Source organism: Trichechus manatus, unplaced genomic scaffold (genome assembly GCF_000243295.1).
Source record: "Trichechus manatus latirostris isolate Lorelei unplaced genomic scaffold, TriManLat1.0 scaffold00087, whole genome shotgun sequence".
In the NCBI taxonomy this organism is placed as follows: Eukaryota; Metazoa; Chordata; class Mammalia; order Sirenia; family Trichechidae; genus Trichechus; species Trichechus manatus.
Genome location: NW_004444023.1, coordinates 7,577,987 through 7,597,976, shown reverse-complemented (window position 1 = coordinate 7,597,976; position 19,990 = coordinate 7,577,987). Strand labels below are relative to the sequence as shown.

At 43.5% G+C, this 19,990-nt stretch overlaps 1 protein-coding gene across 5 annotated transcripts in view; it reads right to left on the bottom strand.

The window, feature by feature from the left end:
* LOC101349462 (zinc finger protein 432-like) overlaps positions 1–19,990 on the bottom strand; it is a 58,546-nt gene that overhangs the window by 18,531 nt on the left and 20,025 nt on the right. For 3 of the 5 annotated variants that reach the window (XM_023736418.1, XM_023736419.1, XM_023736417.1), the window contains 4 exons: positions 17,842–18,052; positions 11,141–11,267; positions 10,793–10,885; positions 867–3,459 (listed from right to left, as the gene is read on the bottom strand). In XM_023736418.1, the coding sequence (XP_023592186.1) occupies positions 1,847–3,459; positions 10,793–10,885; positions 11,141–11,267; positions 17,842–17,877 (1,869 nt within the window). In that variant the 5' untranslated portion in view covers positions 17,878–18,052 and the 3' untranslated portion in view covers positions 867–1,846. Of the gene's footprint in view, positions 1–866; positions 3,460–10,792; positions 10,886–11,140; positions 11,283–17,841; positions 18,053–19,462; positions 19,653–19,990 lie in introns of those variants that run through there. The other 2 variants (XM_023736420.1, XM_023736424.1) reach the window with 2 other exon arrangements.

Here is a 19,990-nt window from a genome sequence, read left to right as displayed (position 1 = left end):
TACCAACTCACATTATTAAACCTCTCTCTTTTATCCCCTTTACCCAGGGTCAAGTTATCTCATACCCATTCAGTTAAGGTTAGCTCATCTTCATCCCATTCACTTGGGGTCAGCTTAGGTTATCCCTAGTCACCATGAGCTAGGTCAATGGGTTACCACCTGTAGGCTCAGAAGTCCCCACTGCACTTTATACCAGCCATCCCGTTCTCTTTCTCATCCCTACCCACCCAGGGATAGGTCAACAGGTGCCAAAGGAACATGTCCAAACTTGTCCCATCCTTTTATTGATGCATCTCACCCACGTACACTCATCGTGTAGACCCAAGTGGTCACCTCAAGCAAGCATACCAAGCTATCTACTCACCAGCTTCCATTAACTTCCAGTCCTTTGAAAGGGAGTTCTTCTGGTGGGCACTGACATGTCCTATTGAACATACCTTTCAGATTCCATAGGGCTGTACCTTACATGAACATTCTTTTACTATTCATTCAACAAGTAGTTCTTTGGTCTACAAGACTTCAATCATCCTAGTACTCTCACAGTACAATTGTCTCTCAAAATGCAATCTCCTAATCTCACAGGCTTTTGGCAGAAGCCCCATTTACTAGTACCCCATTTTAGCATATCCAATCAAGTATTGTCCGAGGGGTGGAGTAACATGCTTTTTTTTTTTTTTTTTTTACAATACCCAATATTCATTCCCATCATACATTCAGGTCTGTTTTACACCACCAGGTAGGGAAAAAAACACCTTTAGTCAGGCAAATATAGTACATTCAGATAAATAACCTTTTTAAACATTGCAGTTTCATCTTCTGCTTTCCAGCATCTATCTTACCCATTAGTAAGCATATGGATTTAGGTCTTTAGCTGGGTTGAATCAGAAGGCCCTGGCCCCCTATTAATCATCTTGCTTAGCCTGCTGGGCTTTTACCCCAATCCACTTCACATGGAGCTTTCCTGTCCACTGCTGCAGCATATCATCTCTTGCATTTTAGCCATTACATATAGGAAAAATCAAAATAATCACCCAAGAATCAAAATTTTCTCATGCCATGCCCATTCATCCTTTCTCTTCCAAAACCCTATATTTCCATAAGTCAGGAACCATGACAACGAATCACACTTCTGACACCAACTTTACAGTTCTAGTAGCAACTGAAGTCCTGTAATTTCACAAGAGCAAATCACCAACAGCCCAAAGCTGATTCCAATGAGGAGGAGGTCAGACTTACCTCCAATTTAGACAACAGGTGACCTCCCCACAGTACCCTCTACTTTTCTTCTGGGTTTGATAAATCATTTTAGTGTCCACACAGAACTGACAGGCTATAGTTAAAGTGGTTTATTAATGAATAGACTCAATGTAAGACCATTGTTTCGTAGGTCCATCTCAATAATATAAAGTTCTACTATGTATAGCAGACAATATAGTTTTGGGTTAATCCTTCACAATGCTCTGGGCAAACTAAAATTATACATATGTGCCCTCTACCCCATCAATTTAATATTGCCCCTTTCCCACCAACCCCTATTTGGTTTTTTATTTACAGCACCATTCAGACACTGATGATCTTATGTGATTTAAAAATTCAGTTATTTCCGATTAACTCAGACTTTCATACATTTAACTGGCACAACAGAACTGATGAATATGTGTTTGTGTTAACATCAGACTATGTCCCAATATCAAAGTACATATTTATGCAGAATGAGCGTATCAGGCCTTCCCAGCCTCTGCAATCACATGATTTCCCTTGGGATATACTTTGTAGCCATATAATGAGGTAGAAATTTTTGCTCAATCCTGGTCCCCAGTGTATGTATGAGTTTATCCTATAGGTTTTATTTGTCATAAAATAAGACATAATTGACCACTGAAGGCACCACCAAATTCACTGCATTCACAAGGTTTCTCTGCCGTACAAATTCTCTATTATCTGCTGAGGGTTCACATCTAGCAACAGGCTCTCCCACAAGGACTAAGTTCATATTAGTTAGGAGCCCACTGATGTTTACTGATGTCTCAGGTGCCAGAGAAGGCATTTGCACAGTCGCTGTATTAACAGGGCTTTTCTCCTGCATGAGCTCACTGGTATGTGATGAGATCTGACTTGTTGTGGAAGAGTCTTCCAACTTGATTGAATCTACACCTTTCTCTCTTTTGTGTTTTCTTTTATGTGAATAAAAGGAAGAAGTACAGGTAAAAGTTTGTCCACACTCTTTGCAGCAATATGGTGTCTCTCCTGTATGAGATCTTTGATGTTCAATGACCTCTAGCTTCGTTTCAAAGGCTTTCGAACATTCACTGCATTGAAAGGGTTTCTCTCCTGCGTGAATTTTTAGATGTCTAATGAAAGTTGCATTCTGGGAGTAAGATTTTCCATTTTCACTGCACGAAAAAGGCATCTTCCCTGTGTGAAATCTCTGATGTGCTATGAGGCGTGACTTCTGGCTGAATTGTTTACCACATTCACCACATATATAGGGTTTCTCTCCAGTATGAATTCGCTGATGAATAATGAGATTTCCCTTATGACTGAAGTTTTTACCACATTCACTGCATATATAGGGTTTCTCTCCAGTATGAGTTCGCTGATGAATAGTGAGATCTCCCTTCTGGATGAAGCCTTTTCCACATTCACTGCATATATAGGGTTTCTCTCCAGTATGAGTTCGCTGATGAACTATGAGATGTCCCTTCTGGTTGAAGCTTTTACCACATTCATCGCATATATATGGCTTCTCTTCAGTATGAGTTCGCTGATGAATAGTGAGATGTGTCTTCTGGATGAAGCCTTTGCCACAATCATGGCATATATAGGGTTTCTCTGCCAGATGAGCTTTCTGATGATTATTGAGCTGTGATTTATGCAGATAGGCTTTGCCACATTCCATGCATTTATACGATTTTTGTCCTTTATGAGTTGTGTGATGATGTTCAATGAGCTTGAACTTTTTAAAGAAGGTTTCCCGACACAGACTGCATCTATAGCGTTTCTCCCCTGTATGAATGACCTGGGGCTCAGTGAGGAAAGACTTACTAATGACAGCTTTCCCACGTTCACTGCATACATGTGATATCTCTGTTTTGTGAGTTTTCTGATGCTGAATGAGTTGAGATTTCGTGCTGTTGGATTTTTGACTTTCAGGGAATTTCATTTCCAAACAAAATTGCTCCTGGGCATCATGGAGAAAGGTTTTCTCATCTCCAGTGAGCTCAGCAGAGTTCTTTATTTCATCGCATTTGCTGTGGTTGACTGATGGTAAAGTTAAATTTGATTTCACAGCTCTTTCATGTAAGTCAAACATAGCATGATTTTCCCTTAAAGGAAAATGATTTTTGTGCCGATGAACGATATCTACCAATGCATTATGCTCATAGCACTGTTCCTTGCTGTTCACCTTGCTTTCTTTTTGTGAGTGTCCAAGCAGATGATCATCAATGTTCATGATTTCTAGGAAAGAACAGAATAAATCCATTCATCGTCTTGATGTGGAATGAAGCCATTTAAAAAAATGCATTGATGTAAGGCAAATCTTTAGTGACAACCCTCTGATAAGAGTGTAAATAAAACACGTGAAATATTCCTTGCACATTGATAGAAATACAATAACATAAACAACTTAAAGAGTAAAAGCAGTTAGTGTAGAAATAAGTTTAGATAACACATAAAGAATGAATACAGATTTGGTTGCTACTTAAATAAGGCCTTGCAAAACATGTAGAGAATGTAAAATATAAGCAATTCACTGGGACCCGCAGACCACAGAGTTTTAACACTTCCTGATTCCAACTGGTAAAGGACAGATTCATTTACTCTACAAATCTTCACTGAAAATCAACTATTCACTAGGCACAGTATGTGAAGAATGCAGACTGTTACATTTGGTAGATGCAGTGCAATGGATCACTTGTGTCTTGTAACTCCCACCCAAGTGATAAGAGTGGGACTGTTCAAACAGGGTAATTGTGGGCCAACAAGTGGATTGGTTAGTTTTGCCAGTCTGCTGGGCCTCCACCCCAGAAGTGGGAAGGAGAGGATCCCACCATTACCAAGGAAGAACAGCCAGGAGCGGACAGTGTGTCCTTTGAACCCGGGACCCCCGCACTGAGAAAGGTCCTAGAACCAGGACACAGAGGGAAAGAACGGGAGAGACAGAGACAGAGAGAGAGAGAGGTCCTGAGAAGCAGCGGCAGAGAAATGATGGCAGGAGACAGTAGGAGAGAGAGTGGTGGGATTTCTGGCCCATGGAGCGAGAAGAAAGCTCAGTGCCTTTGGGCAGGAGGCTTGCTGGCAGAGTAGGGTGCCTCTGGCACTTACTGGCAGAGCGAAAAAAGCTTTGTATCTACTTGTATGGGCAGAGCGGAGGCTGAGGGCCAGAGGCAGCCTTGCAAGCACGGCTAAGAGACTGTCCTGATGGATGAACTGTATCCCGAGTGTTCCTGAACTTGAATTATCATATTATTTCCCTAATAAACCCCATAATCGTGAATACTGTCTGTGAGTTCTGTGTGGCCACTACAATGAATTATTGAACGCAGCAGAGAAGTAGTGCCATGGGACGGACGGTTGGTGACAGAATTGGTAAAGATGGTGGAGAAAGGAGGCATGTCTGACTTCTGCCTCATAGGAATCAACCTTGGGCTGTTGATCTTGATTCTCTTTCTCCCTTGTGAAGTTACAGAAGGTCAGATACTGCCCCCACACTGTTTTTACAGAAGATGAACACCGAAGTTTGAATCATTCTAACATTTAGGCCTTTGGAACTGGAAAAGTCCACCGAGGGACTGAAGTGAATCCAGTTATAATATTTACAATGAACTGAGAGAAAGATTAGAATTAGTGTGGGACTAAGAACTCAAGACTCATTAACAACCTACGATAAGCAGATGACACAACCTTGCCTATGGGAAGTGAAGGGGACTTGCAGCACTTCCTGATGAAGATCAAAGACAACAGCCTTCGGTAAAGAAAACAAAAACTCTCGCAAGTAGACCCATAGGCAACATCATGCTAAATGGAAAAAATGTTGAAGTTGTTAAGGATTTCATTTTACTTGGATCCACAATCAACGCCCATGGAAGCAGCAGTCAGAAACTCAAATGACATATTAAATTGGGCAAATCCGCTCCAAAAGACCTGTTTAAAGTGTTTAAAAGCAAAGATGTCTATTTGAGGACTAAGGTGCACCTGACCCAAGCCATGGTATTTTCAACCATCTTATATGTATGTGAAAGCTGCACAATGAATAAGGAATACTGAAGAAGAATTGATGCCTTTGAACTATTATGCTGGCGAAGAATACTGAATACGGACTGCCAGAAGAAGGAACAAATCTGTTCTGGAGTTAAGTACAGCCAGATTACTCCTTGGAAGCGAGGATGGTGAGACTTCATCTCACATACTTTGGACATGTTATCAGGAGGACCAGTGCCTGAGAAGAAGGACATCATGCTTGGTAAAGTAGAGGGTCAGCAAAAATGAGGAAGACTGTCGACAAGATGAACTGACACACTGGCTGCAACTATGGGCTCAAAGATAGCAACAATTTTGAGAACAGAGCAGGACTGGGCAGTGTTTTGTCCTGTTGTACAAAGGGTCGCTATGAGTTGAAAGCGACTTGATGGCACCTAACAAGAACAAGAACTCAATTTGGCTTTTGTCTTTGGTCTCTTGAAAGATTAAAAAAACAAAACAAAAACCAAACCCGTTGATGCTGGGTCAATTCTGACTCCTAGTGACTCTACAGAACAGAGCAGAACTGCCCCATACAGTTTACAAAGCCGTATTCTTTATGGAAGCAGATTGCCACATCTTTCTCTAGCAGAGAGGCTGCTGGGTTCAAACCACAGACTTTTTGGTTAGTAGCCGAGTGCTTAACCACTGCAAAACCACGACTCCTTCCTTGAAAGACAGCCCTTGCAATTTTCCAGCAATCAAGGTGCCCATGTTTTTTTATAACAGTTAGGATAAACACTTTAGAATGTGAGGAAATGATTGGGGGCTACACAAATATACCTGTCAACTAACCTGAAGATGTGAGGGGGGCTTGATGCAAGCAATCACGCATATTCATTTTTTCAATTGATGCTGCCAATCACGAGTATAAAATGAAGCCAGCAAAACGCAATGCAAGAGGAAGTCTGAGGTTTCCTGGACTGCTGAGGACATCCATGCATGGAAGAAGGTGGATGTAGCTGGAGGCAATGAAGTGTCATGTTGGGACCTCTTCTAGACCATGCTTGAGGTATCTCTTCATTTCTATCCTCTCTGGTTATAATAAATGGCTAACTCTAAGTATGAGGGGGCCCTTGTGATGCAGTGGTTATGCACCTTGGCTGCTAACTGAAAGGTCGGTGGCTCAAACCTACCAGGCGCTCTGTGGGAGAAAGATATGGTAGTCTGTTTCCATAAGGATTATAGCTTTGGAAACCCTACAGGGCAGTTCTACTGTCCTATAGGGTCACTATGAGTCAGAATTGACTCAACGGCAATGGGTTTGGTTTGGTTTGGAGCTGTAAGTATAGGCAGTCTTGGTGAATTCTGTGAGTCTTTCTAAAGAATTAACAAACCCAAAGGGGGCAATGAGCCTGCAGGGCTGGTGTCTGCCCTTTTAGCAGTCAGAGAACAGAGTCATGCTAACTTGTAAACTCTGACAGTGCTCAGGTGGCTAACTCTGAGAGGGACTGAGCAGGCAGTTGATCAGAAGGACTGCAAGCTTCTAACTTGTGTATTTTGACCCGGCTCAGGATGTGCAGGACACAGAATACCGGGCGCCAGGCAGCCATGGATGAGAGGACCTGGCTCTGGGCAGTCAGGGAGGAGAGGATTTGGTTTCAGGTGGCTAGGGAGGACAAAGTGCCACATTAAGTGGTTTGCAAAAATGATAATGGAGACATGGGACAGTGGAAATTGGTTTCATGCTGATCGTAACCAAATAGTTACCAGTGAAGACAGGATTTGCCTTAATTGCCCATTTTTTTTTTTAGTGCAGTTAGCACAATTAGTAAATATACAAAGGAATTCAAGTGAAGTAGTGTGGTCCAGCAGGCTCCTTATGTGGCTGCAGTACAACGGCTTGCTCTTATACGTGGCCTTTCTGGCCCTAGGTTTTTAATTCCGCCAAAAGTGATTGACTGGGCCACAATCTTCTAGGATTGGTTAGTGTACTATGCAAATAGGGTGCATAAAACCACTCAACAGTACTGAGTGACTTACTTATAAAAAGTAGCCAACCCGACAGTGATTTTCAGAGATAGACACATACAGAGAAATAGTAAGAGAACCTCCTAATAGAGCTATAATACCGAAGATGATGAGAGACGGCAGCAAGAGACATCTGTAATGGATTTGCAACAGAGAATCGAGCTCCTAAGAGCTGAAGGCTTGCCAGTGGAGTACACTTGTCAGTGAAGCTAAAAGAGTTGTAACGCTTGCCAAGCAGGGCAGTGGCCCAGTAAGGTCTAGTGGTTGGCACAGCTAGAAGGGCTGCCTGCCTGCGAGCACTGCAAGAAAAGGAGCTGAGGGCTGTCTCGGTTCGCTGAGGAACTGTATGGCTGTCTCCTGAATTGTATTCCATTACTTCCAAGTTGATAGGATCTCATGTTGTAGCCTGTTAACTTCCCCAATAAAGAACGTAATTCTGAGTGTGGTGTAGAGAATTACTTAATATAGTCCTTCTAGCCATAGCCTTTGTGACTACAACACGATGACTGGGTGGGACTACACAAATAAAGTGCTTGTGGCCCACCAAAGAGATTGGACAGTTTGCTGCTAATGCAAATAAGGTGCATGGAAATCCTGCTGGGGATGGGACCCAAATAAGGTATATGCTGGGGACTGGTCTGTTTTGCCATCCTGCTGGGCTTAAAAAGAGAGCTAATCCCAGAGCAGAGAGAAAACGTTCTACCACCAAGAAGAGCCAGGACTGGAGCACATCCTCTGGACTTGGAGTCCCTGCGCTGAGAACCTACTAGACCCAGGAGACAAAGAGAGTTATAAAAACCGGAGACGGCAAGAAGTGGCAGAAAACACGGCAGAATCCAGTGGCAGAGAAACAGCAGCAACGAAACCAGGGGACCAACGCAAGACAGCTATAGTGGGCTTCCCGGTCAACTGAGCGAGGTGCCTACAGTGGGCATGCTGAACCACGGAGCAAGAGATTTGAGTGCCTCCAGGTGGGAGGCTTCCTGGCAGAATAGAGTACCTCTGGATACTTATCAGCAAACCTAAAAGAACTTTTTAACACCGATCAGGGCAGTGCAGAGGCTAGGCAATATCTGAGGGCCGAAGGACAAGAGATCACCCTGTTCTCAGGGGGGTGAGAGGAGCTGAGACAGCTGTCCTGCATAGAAGAGATACTTTCCCTACATGCTTTCTGATCCTGAATTGTAACCCATTACTTCCCTAATACACACCCTAATTTTGAGTATGGTCTATGAGTTATGTGTGCCCATGGCAACAACTTATCAAACCCAGCAGAGAAGTAGAGAACACTGTGAGAGTGACGGCTGGTGTCAGAATTGGTAAAAAGGATGGAGAATCAACTGTGGACTAATGTTGATTCTGTCTCCTCTCCTCCCCACTGTAAAGTTAGAGAAGGTCAGATGTTGCCCCACACTTTTTACAGCAAGTAAGATCTGTGGGTTCTTGTGGCCATCATAATGAATTATAAAACAGCAGAGACGTAGAGAGTGCTGAGGGTGGGGGGGCAGCTGGTGTCAGAAATGGTGAAAAAGTTGGAAAATGGAGGTGTGTTTGACCTCCACCTCATAGGAATCGGCTTCGTGCTGATCCTGATTCTCATCCCTACTCTTGTAATTAGACAAGCTCTGACACTAGTAGAAAACAGGCTTCACAAACAGCATTACACTGACCTTACCCAGATAGGCTGGGGAGTGCGGCCTGGTCGGTCCGTTACTGGGATTGGCCGGAAAGAATGGTCAGTCTGCCCTTTACTAGGATTGGCTGTGGAGCCTGTCCAATCTGACCTTTACTTGTATTGCCTTGGGACCCACTCCCAGTCTTAAGGACAGGCCTAAATGAAGGGCAAAAGCACTGAGGATTCTGGGGGGCCTCCTGATTGATGAGATCCAACCAGAGGAAATGAGCTCATCCTTTGGATACATGGGCCCGGTGCTAAGTCCCCCTCAGACAGGTTAAGAAAGGTATAACATGTAGAGCTGCGATGATAACTGAGGAAGCACCTACAATAAAGACATGCAGCTGCAGAAAGAAGCGAACTTCGATGGTGGCAGCAGAGTGTAAAGACTGAACCCTGGCCAGAATATGTAACATTCTGAGGAATAGGGCACCACAAGCAAGGGGCTGCCCGCAGAAGAGGGCGCACCACTAAGGTAGTTCTGTACCAAGAGCTGTCGTGAAGTCAGCCTAGAGCTGTCGCTGACCTAGAGTAGCTAGAAACAGTCAAGAACTAGGACTGTCTGAGACCTATTCCAGAGCCAGCCAAGGGGAGTTGGGAGCCAGTGAGAAGAGCAGTTGACAGCAGAGCCCACTGAATGACATCACGGCATAGTTCCTGGGTGAAAGGCTTCCTGCTTGATGAAGTGAACATCTGTTTCAGGAAGAGTAAGTGGATGTTCTTGAGGTGTTGAGGTTCTCTGCAGCAAACACTTGTGGACCTTGCCCTATGCACTTCTTCATTTACATCCTTTGTTCATATACGTCTTTGTTATATTAAAAATTGTTATTGCAGTATGGTGTTTCTGTGAATTCTCTACGACCACTGCAATGGATTATCAAACCCACTAGAAAAAGAGAGTGCTGAGGAAGAATGGATGGTTATCAGAAATAGTGTACAAGTGGGGAATTTAGGATATATTTGACCTCGGCCTCATAGGAACCATCTTTGGGCTGATTCCTATAGTCAGGGTTATCATTTCAGTAGATATGAGTTATGATCTGGTTTACAACAGAATGAGAATTCAGAATATTAAAAATGTTTTTTCTAGTTAAAAAATCATCATGAAGAGCTCTGCAGGTAGGAAACATTAAAGATAACTGCCAGGATGGCTGGAATATCAGATGTATTGTACTAAAGGATAACTTAAGCTGACAGGGGTTTTCTTGCTGGGAACATGATCCTAGTTCCTTGCACATATTGGGAAATCATAGGGAAGTTTCATCAAGATGAGTAAAATATACATTAAAAAGTCTATGTTAGACAACTTCAAAGGAGACGTCAATTTGACAATCTTCTCTAGTAAACAGAAGATTAACTCAGAAGACTGACGTAAACTTTAAAGGGTTAGGAAAACAAATGACAAAATAGAATTGGGGTATCAGAGTAGGGGACAAGAGAAGCTAAGGAAGCACATAAAAGAACAATGAGAGACCAGTTTACTGTGCAGGCGCAACAGCAAAATGGGGTTGGATACTAAGAAGTAAAATCAGTATTACTCAAAGGGGGATTAGGTGCCATACTCTGAGGACAGTTACAAATTCAAAGTTCTATGCTTGGAGAGATGCCTGGAAGGTAGAATTTCATAGTAAGGAAGGTGGAAGAATATGAAGAACGGAAAGATTTCAGAATGCTAAGAGGAAGAAAATTATGGAACCAAAATTATCAAAAAGTAGATCAAATAAACAAGGATCTAGCTCAGAATAGATAGAGGAGTATATATTTCTCTAAACTCCCAGAAAGAAAAAGAGGTCTCACACAGAGGTACTTTTATGTATCTTCAGACAACCCCCCAGCTGTGACACCTTCTCTTACTTGTACAGGACTTCCACAGCCTTCCCCACTTACCACTTTTCGCTCACTCACCTGAAAAGATTCCACTATGGTTTTCGTCTAATACAGTCCATGGTTGTTCTCGTTTCAACCTGGAAAGCGCATCTGGTTTGTTAACTTGACACCCTGTTCATGGGAAATCACAGAATCTTAGACTCAGGAAATTAACTTTGGGTTGTGAAGACTGCAGAATATTGGACTGTGAAAAAACAAGTTTCAAATGTACAAACTAAAGATTTTTCTGTCACGAGTAGGGAAAATACACCCACTTATCTAGAGCCACAGATTGTACTGAGAATCTGCATTTTAGAGCACCACAGACACTCCAAAGATTTCAGCAGTTGAAAAAGTAAAGACCAATGGCAGGAGAGCTGTCCTCACCAACAGACACCAGGTTGCGACAGTTCTCCAACATCACATCCCGGTACAGGTCCTTCTGAGCAGGGTCCAGGAGCTGCCACTCCTCCCAGGTGAACTTCACAGCCACATCACTAAACGTCAGTGATTCCTGTATTAAGAGCATCCTGTTTAATGAAGTGATTTCCTTTTCATGATATGAATGAAATGTGAAGGAAGTTTTTCTGCTCATTTTCTCTATATAGGCTGCTGCCATCTATATACCTACTTTTGTTTTGTTTTTTAATATCTTATAGAAAAAGCAAAATCATAATAAACTATTCTGTATTTGTGCATTCTATAATCCACCCACTCATGAAATTAGTATTTTCTATAATGTGTAGCAGTGAAATTGTCTAAACTAGAAACATCTCACATTAATTACACACACACATACACACATACTACACAAATACATATGTATATACATTAACAGAAAAATTAACATTATATTGTGAAATGGGACTAGACATAGTAGCAGTATCAGTAGCATTGTCAGAACCTAACTTCAGGGGGATAATGAACCAGATGAGTTCAAGACTGAACCCTATGAGGTCAAGGTCAGACATACCTTCACCCTACAACATTTTACCAATTCTGTCAGCTGCCACTCCCACGGCACTCTCTACTTCTCTTCTGGATTCATTAATATGTTGCACTGGCTACCCAGACTTACAGACGATGTAACAGTTAAGTAGTTTACTAAGAACAGGGTACAACTCGAGATCAGGATCAGGAGGCATGAAGGCAGTCTCCCTTCTTCAGTGCAGGACAGCTCTCTTGGCTCCTCTTGGCCCTCTGAGGATATAGACTCCTCGTAGCCCCCTCTGGAAAGATTCCTTGTGGCCCTGCTGTCTGTCACCACCAGCTCTGCACTGGGCCCCTTTTAGGCTTGTGTTTTCAGTGTTACAGCCTTTGACCAATGTTACAGCTCTTCTAGGAGATTCCTTGCCTCCTCTCTCTCTCTCTCCTTCTTATTTCTGCTTCTTCCTGCTGCTTCTCTTCTTCCTTCTTTCTGTCTGACAAACCTGTGTGGTGCTGGCTGCTTACACCCACAAATTCCTCATCAATTTCAAGGCAAGGCTATGAACTGACCAGTCCCTTCTTGGTAGGCCACAAACACTTCATTTGGATAGTAGGCGCAGCTAAGCTACAACTCACCTCATTTGTATAGCCTATTGAACAACCCCTGCAAGGTGCTTACCAATGACAGGGCCAGCTACAGCCAAGACCAGTCAGAAAGAATCAAACCAAGTTGTTTACAATTTACTCAGGAAATGTCAATCAACCAGGACAAAAGTAACAATCTCTTTGCAAAGAAAACTAGTGCGAAGGCAACTCCTCAGGGCTTACGGGAAAAATCTCTGAAGCTGTTTTTCCAAAGAACCAAGGCAAAAAGCCACATGAAGGAACTCCTTTTACCACATATATCAAATACACTAAAGAAATAATTAGTCAACTTTAATGTATAATTGAAGAAATTACACAAAATGTAGCAAAGAGAGAATATGAAGGAGACATTAGTAAACACGGATAGAGTGAGAATGTCTATCTGTGGTGAAATGATTTCCATTACGTGGCTTTTTGCCCTGGTTCTTTGGAGTAACAGTTTAAGAGATTTTTCCCCCTAAACCCTGAAGAGTTACCTTTGCCCTACCTTTCTACCACAGAGGGTTTGTTACATTTCCTGGGTAAATTGTAAACATCTTGGTTCAATACCTTTTGTCTGCTCCTGGGTGGCAATCTGCCCTATGAATGGCATACACTTTGCATTGATTGGTCGATATGCTATACAAATGAAGTCACTACAGCCTACTCTGCAAATGAAGTGTCTGTGGCCTACCAGGATTAGACTGGTCAGTTCATGGCGCTGCAGGAAGGGCCATGCCTTGAAATGAGAAGTTTGTGAATATATGCAGCCAATGCCACAGGTTTTTCTGACAAGAAGCAGGAAGAAGCAGAAAGGAGAAAAGGCAAGGAGACAGCAAGGAACCTCCTAAAAGAACTGTAACATGGAACAAGGGCTGTAACAGTGAAGACAGCGAGAAGCTAGGAGGAGGCCCTGCAGCAGTGCCAGCAGCAACAGGCCTGGAACGGGCCCAGCGACAGAGCTGGTGGCAACAGCCTGCAGGGCTAAAAGGAGTCTGTTCTGTGGGTGCCAAGAGAAGCCTGTCCTGAGGCAGCTGACAGGAGGCCTCTCCTGAGGGAACTGAGAAGAGGCCTAAATAGCTGAGAGACTGTGTGCACACAGAGAGAAAGGCCTCCTTGTTTCTACATCCGAGAGGAGCTAAGAGAGCTATTCTACACTGAAGAAGGCAGACTTTACCTACATGTTCCTTGATCCTGATCTCAAGTTGTAACCTCTTACTTCCTTAATAAAACACTTAACTGTAAGAACAGTTAGTGATTTTCTGAGATGTTGCAGTGAACTGCCAACCCTAAACCAGGGAGGGAAGAGTGCTGAGGGGATGGTGAGTGGCTGGTGTCAGAGATGGAGTGGCACAGAGGCTTAGAAAATGTGGAAATCTCGGATATATTTGACCTCATAGGAATTGGCTTTGCATTGATTCTTATACTTGAAGTTATTCATACACTAACATATGCCTATCCATAACTTCTGAAACAGAAAATAGTTAAGGGAGAAGAAATACTCAAAGATCTCACTCCACTCAAAAATAATTTTTCACTGAACAAAAGATATGTGGCAGGCAGATTCTAAAATAGCCCTATTCACACCTTTGTACAGACCCCTCTCCATGACTATGGGCTGGCCTAATTCCTCCTAACAGAATGTGCTAAGGTGATACGATGTTATTCTGTGAATAGATTACATATTTGGTGTTATTTCTGTCTTAGTGGTATTGATCAAGCAAGTTGCCATGTTGGGGAGGGCCACGTGCAAGTAACTGAGGGCTTCCTCTGGCCAACACACACTGAGGAACTGAGGCCCTCATGAAACTGAATCATGCCCACGACCAAGTCAATGAGCTTCAAATCAGATCCTTCCTCATCTGACTCTCAGATGAGACCCTAGTCCATCTTCTGTGACCACTGAGGTTGCTTGGTCTAGTCCTATGAATGTCTATGAGGGACCCTGGAAGAAACAGCCATAGGAAACCTACTTTTCAATCGTGGTCAAATGAATTTCTTTATGTGGCTTTTGCCTTGGTTCTTTGGAAAAACACCTTGAGAGAATTCCACCCTAAATCCAGAGAAGTTACCTCAGCCCAAGTTTTCTACCCTAGAAGGTTTCATACTTTTTGCCAGATTGATTGACATTTCCTGGGTAAGCTGTAAACAACTTGGTTCAATACTTTCTGTCTGGCCCTGGACTGCAGCCTGCCCTGTGATTGGTAAGCTAAACAAATAATTTCTTTTTTAAGGATAAACACAAAGCTGGTTCCTATGAAGCGCGGTTAAAGATGTCACAAATGTTCAACCTTTCTGAAATGCTGTACCGCTCCATTATCTCTCACATCAACTATTCCCTCTACCTTCAGTACTCCCTCCTGTCTTTGGGTTTCCTAATTCACTGTAACATCTCACAGAACGCAAGAACCGTATAAAGGAAATGGAGCACATGGTTGTGGAGGCTGGCAAAAGTCCCAAATCCATGGGTCAGGTGCAGCCTTCTCCTGATCCAACAAGGCTGCAGGGGCTGATGAACCCAAACCAGCCATTCAGACCACAGGCTGCTGGCTCACAAAGCTGCAGAGGCTGGCAAATCAGGTCAGATGATGGAGGCTGGTGAATCCCAGAATCGGCAAGTCAGATAACAGGCCTCCAGCTCAAGTACCCAGAAGCAGAGGTCAGTCGACCTCCTTCCAGACAAAGGATCCAGATGCAGAGAGAGAGAGAAGGAGCCTCGCCAAGACACACACATATATCTTAGATGCAGGCCACACCGCAGAGAAAGGAATAACTTGAGTAACGGTGGGACTTGAGTCATGGCTCCTGCAAGGCTGTGACCAAAGACACACCCCAAACCAATCCTGCCTCATCAACATGTAGACGTCAGGATCCACAACATATAAAATGAAGGACAATCATACAATATTGGGAATCATGGTCTAACCAAGTTGACACATAACCCCAGTCATTACAGGTTCCACATACCTTACTTGCATAGTACCACTCAATCCCTGTGTGAGTCACAAAGACCATGGCTAGAAAGGCCATATTAAGTAATTCACTGCACCACATAAGCACAATGCAGGGACTGGTCAACAGACTATGCAAATGAAGTGTCAGTGGCATACTATGCAAATGATGTATCTGTGGTCTACCCAAAGGGGATTTTTGTCAGTTTGTGGGTCCATCGGACGGCCAAGCCATGAAACTGACAAGGAGTTGTAGATATAAGCACCCAAACCCACAGACATTTGAGAGACAGAAAGCAGGAAGAAAAGCAGAAGGAAGAAAAAAGAGAGAAGAAACAGAGAGAGAGGAGGCAAGGAATCTCTTAAAAGAGCTGAAAAATGGATCAAAGGCTATAACACTGAAGACAGTAAAAGGGGCACAGTGGCAGTGCTGGTGGCGACAGGCCTGGAAGGGGCCCCACAGTAGAGTCAGTGGTGGCAGACAGCAGGGCCAAAAGGAGCTTGTTCTGAGGGGGATGAAAGGAGCCTGTCCTCAGGGTCTGAAAGGAGTCCTATCCTCAGGGGATTGAGAAGCCTGTCCTGAGGGGGCTGAGAGGAGGTCTGCATGGCTGAGAGGTGAGAGAGCTACCCTGCACTGGAGAAGGGAAACTCTGCCAACATGCTTCCTGCAGCAGATCCCAAGTTGTACCCTGTTCCTTAATAAACCACTTACCTGTAACTATGGTCTGTGAGTTCTGTGTCCAATGTAACAAATTATCAAACCCAGAAGAGAAGTAGAAGATTTAATCAGAAGGACAGCTATTGTCAGAACTGGTAAAAAAATGTCAGAAAGTGGACTTATATTTGACCTCCACCTCATAGGGATTACCTTTGTGCTGATCCTGGTCATTATCTCCCCTAAAGTTAGACAGGTTCTGAAGCTACTACTTGCAGTGCAGTTAATTACTTCATATGGCCTTTCTAGCCACCGTCTTTATGATTCCCACACAATGACTGGGCGTGACTATGCAAATAAGGTACTTGTGGCCCACCAAAGGGATTGGACAACCTAATAATTCAAATAAGGTGCATGGAACTGCTATGGGGGTGGAAGTATGCAAATAAGGTGTATGGAACCCTAACTAGGAAATTGGGTCAGTTCTGTCATCCCACTATGCTTAAAAGGAGCTCATCTCAGAAGTGAAAGAGGGGACCTCACTACCAACAAGAAGAGGCGGGTGCAGGACATGTCCTTTTGACCTGAGTTCCCTGTGCTGAGAAATTCTAGACCCAGGAGACAGCAAGCTGTAACACCAGAGAAGGCATGAGAGGGAGAGAGGTGGAAGCAAGCACGGCAGAGAAACAGTGGCAGCAGAAGCAGGAGATGGGCATACGAAGGAGTGGTGGGCTTGCAGGGCCATGTGGCAAAAGAGACACAGCGGTGTGCTGAGTGGCAGCTAAAGCAGGCAGGAGCGCCTTCTGGCAGGAGGCTTACTGGCAGAGTGGGGTGCCTCCAGGCACTTCCTGTCGGAGTAACAGAGCTGCAGAACACTTGGACGAGCAAGGCAGAGGACAGGCTGAGAGCCGAGAGGGAAACTTGTCCTGAGGGGGCTAACAGGAGCTTGTTCTCATGGGGCTGAGTGGAGCCTGTCCTCAGTGGACCAAGAGGAGACTGAGCTCAGGGGGCTGAGAGGAGACTCTTCTCAGGGGGCCAAAAGATGCATGTCTTCAGGGGGTCCAGGAGAGCCCTACATGGCTGAGACAAGACAGAGAGAGTTATCCTGCACTGAAGAAAGGGGACTTTGCCTACATGCTTCCTGATCCTGATCCCAATTTGTAGACTGTTGATTGTGATCCCGAGTAATAACCTTTTACTTCCCTAATAAACACTGTAACTGTGAATATGGTCTGTGAGTTCTCTGTGGCCAATACAATGAATTACCAAACTAGTAAAGAAGTACAGAGTGCTGTGGGAGAGACGGCTGGTGTCAGAATTCATAAAAAGGTTGGAAGGTGCAAGTTATGTTTTACCTCTACCTTACAGGAATCAGCTTTTGGTTGATGCTGATGGTTATTCTCTCTCCTATCCCTGAAGTTAGAAGATGTCAGAATCTGCCTGCTATTTTTATACTACTATTACTACTAGTCCCATTTTACATGCATCTATGAGAATGCTGATGTACATGATACTGACCACCACATCACCTCGAGGAGGAAACATCAAAGAAACTTACTCAGAAAAAATTCCCATGGAATACAGAAGTCTCCCAAGGAATTGATCTACTTTCTCCTTAAAAACTGGACACAGCATTTAAATTATAATGAATTTCTTTTGTTGGTCAGAGAAATATTAAATGCAAGTTGACAGTAATGTAACCCAAGGAACCCCCAGTCACATATTATATTCAACATCAATACTTTAGTGTTAATCCCACGAACAATATATTCCTGATCCTATACTGCCTGATTCTGAAGTCACAGTCTAAGTTTATTTTTCTCCAAATTCTACTTTTCCAAATTTATACTTCTCAGATGAACTGCACCGATATTTTACAGGCCTCTGCAAATCCATTAGGAAACAAAGGAAAGCATAAAACCAAAAGTCACCTGTGCCTCGACCATTTTCTTTTGTTCCTGGGACATTTGCCAGCAACTTGGATGCTCTGTCCTTGTGTTTTCTGGATCAGCTCTATTTTCTGTTCAGAAATCTCAGTCTTCCATGAAGAGTGTCCCCAGAAATGATGATATTCAAATCCTACAATCTCTTCCTCCTTTCTTCAAGTGATTCTCTTGCTGCCTGGGAGTCAGGAACTGGAGGCTAAAGGAAAAATTCAATGTGAGTGGTACATTTCCTCTAGGCCCAGATTCTGTCACTGCTTGTGGCACTCTTCTTAATACAAGACCCTCAGTACTGCTGACTGTCCCCTTAGTTGATGACTCAGAACATTTTACACCCATGGGCAATACAACCTAAGATCTAAAATTTGCAAAGACATGGGTAATAGGTGTCTTCTCAAAAAATGGTGGACAATCAGATATACATGTGAAAGAAAAAAAAAAAAACACAGCTTGATCCCTATCTCACAACATGCAAAACTATCAATTCACGGTTAAGTGTGAGCCTCAGTGAGAATGAAAAATCAATGAAGCTTTAAGAAAATAAGTTTACATCAGGGTCTGGAAACATGTTTTAAACATGCCACATAATGAACTAACTATAAAATGAAGACTACTCTGCTGGAGAAACTGTAAAGTTGTACAACCACTTTAGAAAACTCTTGGGCATCATCTATTAGGTTGAAGTTATAGGCACACTTGGAAATAGCAATTTAAGTCTAAGGTTTATATCCCCACATAATGAGTCAACATTTGAACCACAAGACATATACCAACATATTTAAAGCAGTATTATTCGTAGTAACCCAATGCAGTGAAATGGATAGCTTTTATATCGCCTTTCTAGCCATGGTCTTGTAACTTTCACCAAATGATTGAGTGGGACCATGCAAATAAGGTGCTTGTGCCCCATCATGGGGATTGGAGAGCTCGTTAATAGTGCAGATAAGGTGCATGGCATCAAAGTGTGGACGGGACCATGTAAATAAAATGCATGAAACCCTAACTAGGGGATTGGTTAGTTTTGCCATCTGCTGGGCTTAAAAGAGAGCCAATCTCAGAGCAGAGGGGGGACCTCACTACCACCAAGACAAGACAGGAGTGAACTGCATCCTTTGGACCTGGGTCCCTGCACTGAGAACCTCCTACACCCAGGACACAGAAAAAGAGAGCTGTAACACTGGAGACGGTGCAAGACAGTGTGAGGCAGCGGCAGAGAAACTGTGGCAGCTGTAAAAGTGGCGTGTGGGCAGTATCTGACCTCCTCTCACTTCACAAGGGGGAAGGAGAATCAGTATCAACAGCCCAAGCTGATGCCCATGAGGTGGAAGTCAGACATGTCTTCTCTCTCCGCCATCTTTACCAATTCTGACACCAACCATCCCTCACATGGCAGTCTCTACTTCTCTGCTGGGTTCAATAATTCATTGCAATGGCCACACAGAACTCACAGACAATACTCACAATTATGGGGTTTATTAGGGAACTAACAGATACAATTCAGATTCAGGACACCTTAGAATATAGTTCTTCCATCAGGACAGCCTGTTCCTAGATGTGCTCCAAGGAACGCCTCTCCCTGGCCCTCCACGTCTGCCCAAAGGCACTCAACTTTTTCTCTCCGTGGGTAGGGAAGCCTACTGTGCTGTCTCCTGCTGACGGGTCTCTGCCTTCAGTTTTATATCTTTCTCTATCTCTGTCTCCTGGTTCCAGGAGCTTCTCAGTACAGGGATCACAGGTCCAAAACGTGCTGACTCCTGGCTGTTCTTTCTTGGTGGTGGTTGGATTTTTCCCTTTCCTGCCTCTGGGGTGGCTCATTTCAAGCTGTTGTAGGGTAAAAACATCACAAAGTTGAGTAAAGCAAAAAGAAAGTTTTATTCGGCATATGTTCAAAGAGGCAAAAGTGGGAAAAGACAACCATGCTGCCAGAGCCATGTCCGCCTGAGCCCAAGGAAATATCACAGAACAGACAAAAGTTGGAAAACAGACAAGCATGCTGATAGAGCCATGTCTGTCCAAGTCCAAAGAATATTATAGAATAGGCAAGAATGGGAAAACAGACAAGCATGCTGCCATAGCTATGTCTGCCAGAGTCCCACAATCATTACAGAACCATCAGTATATATTAACATTACAAATG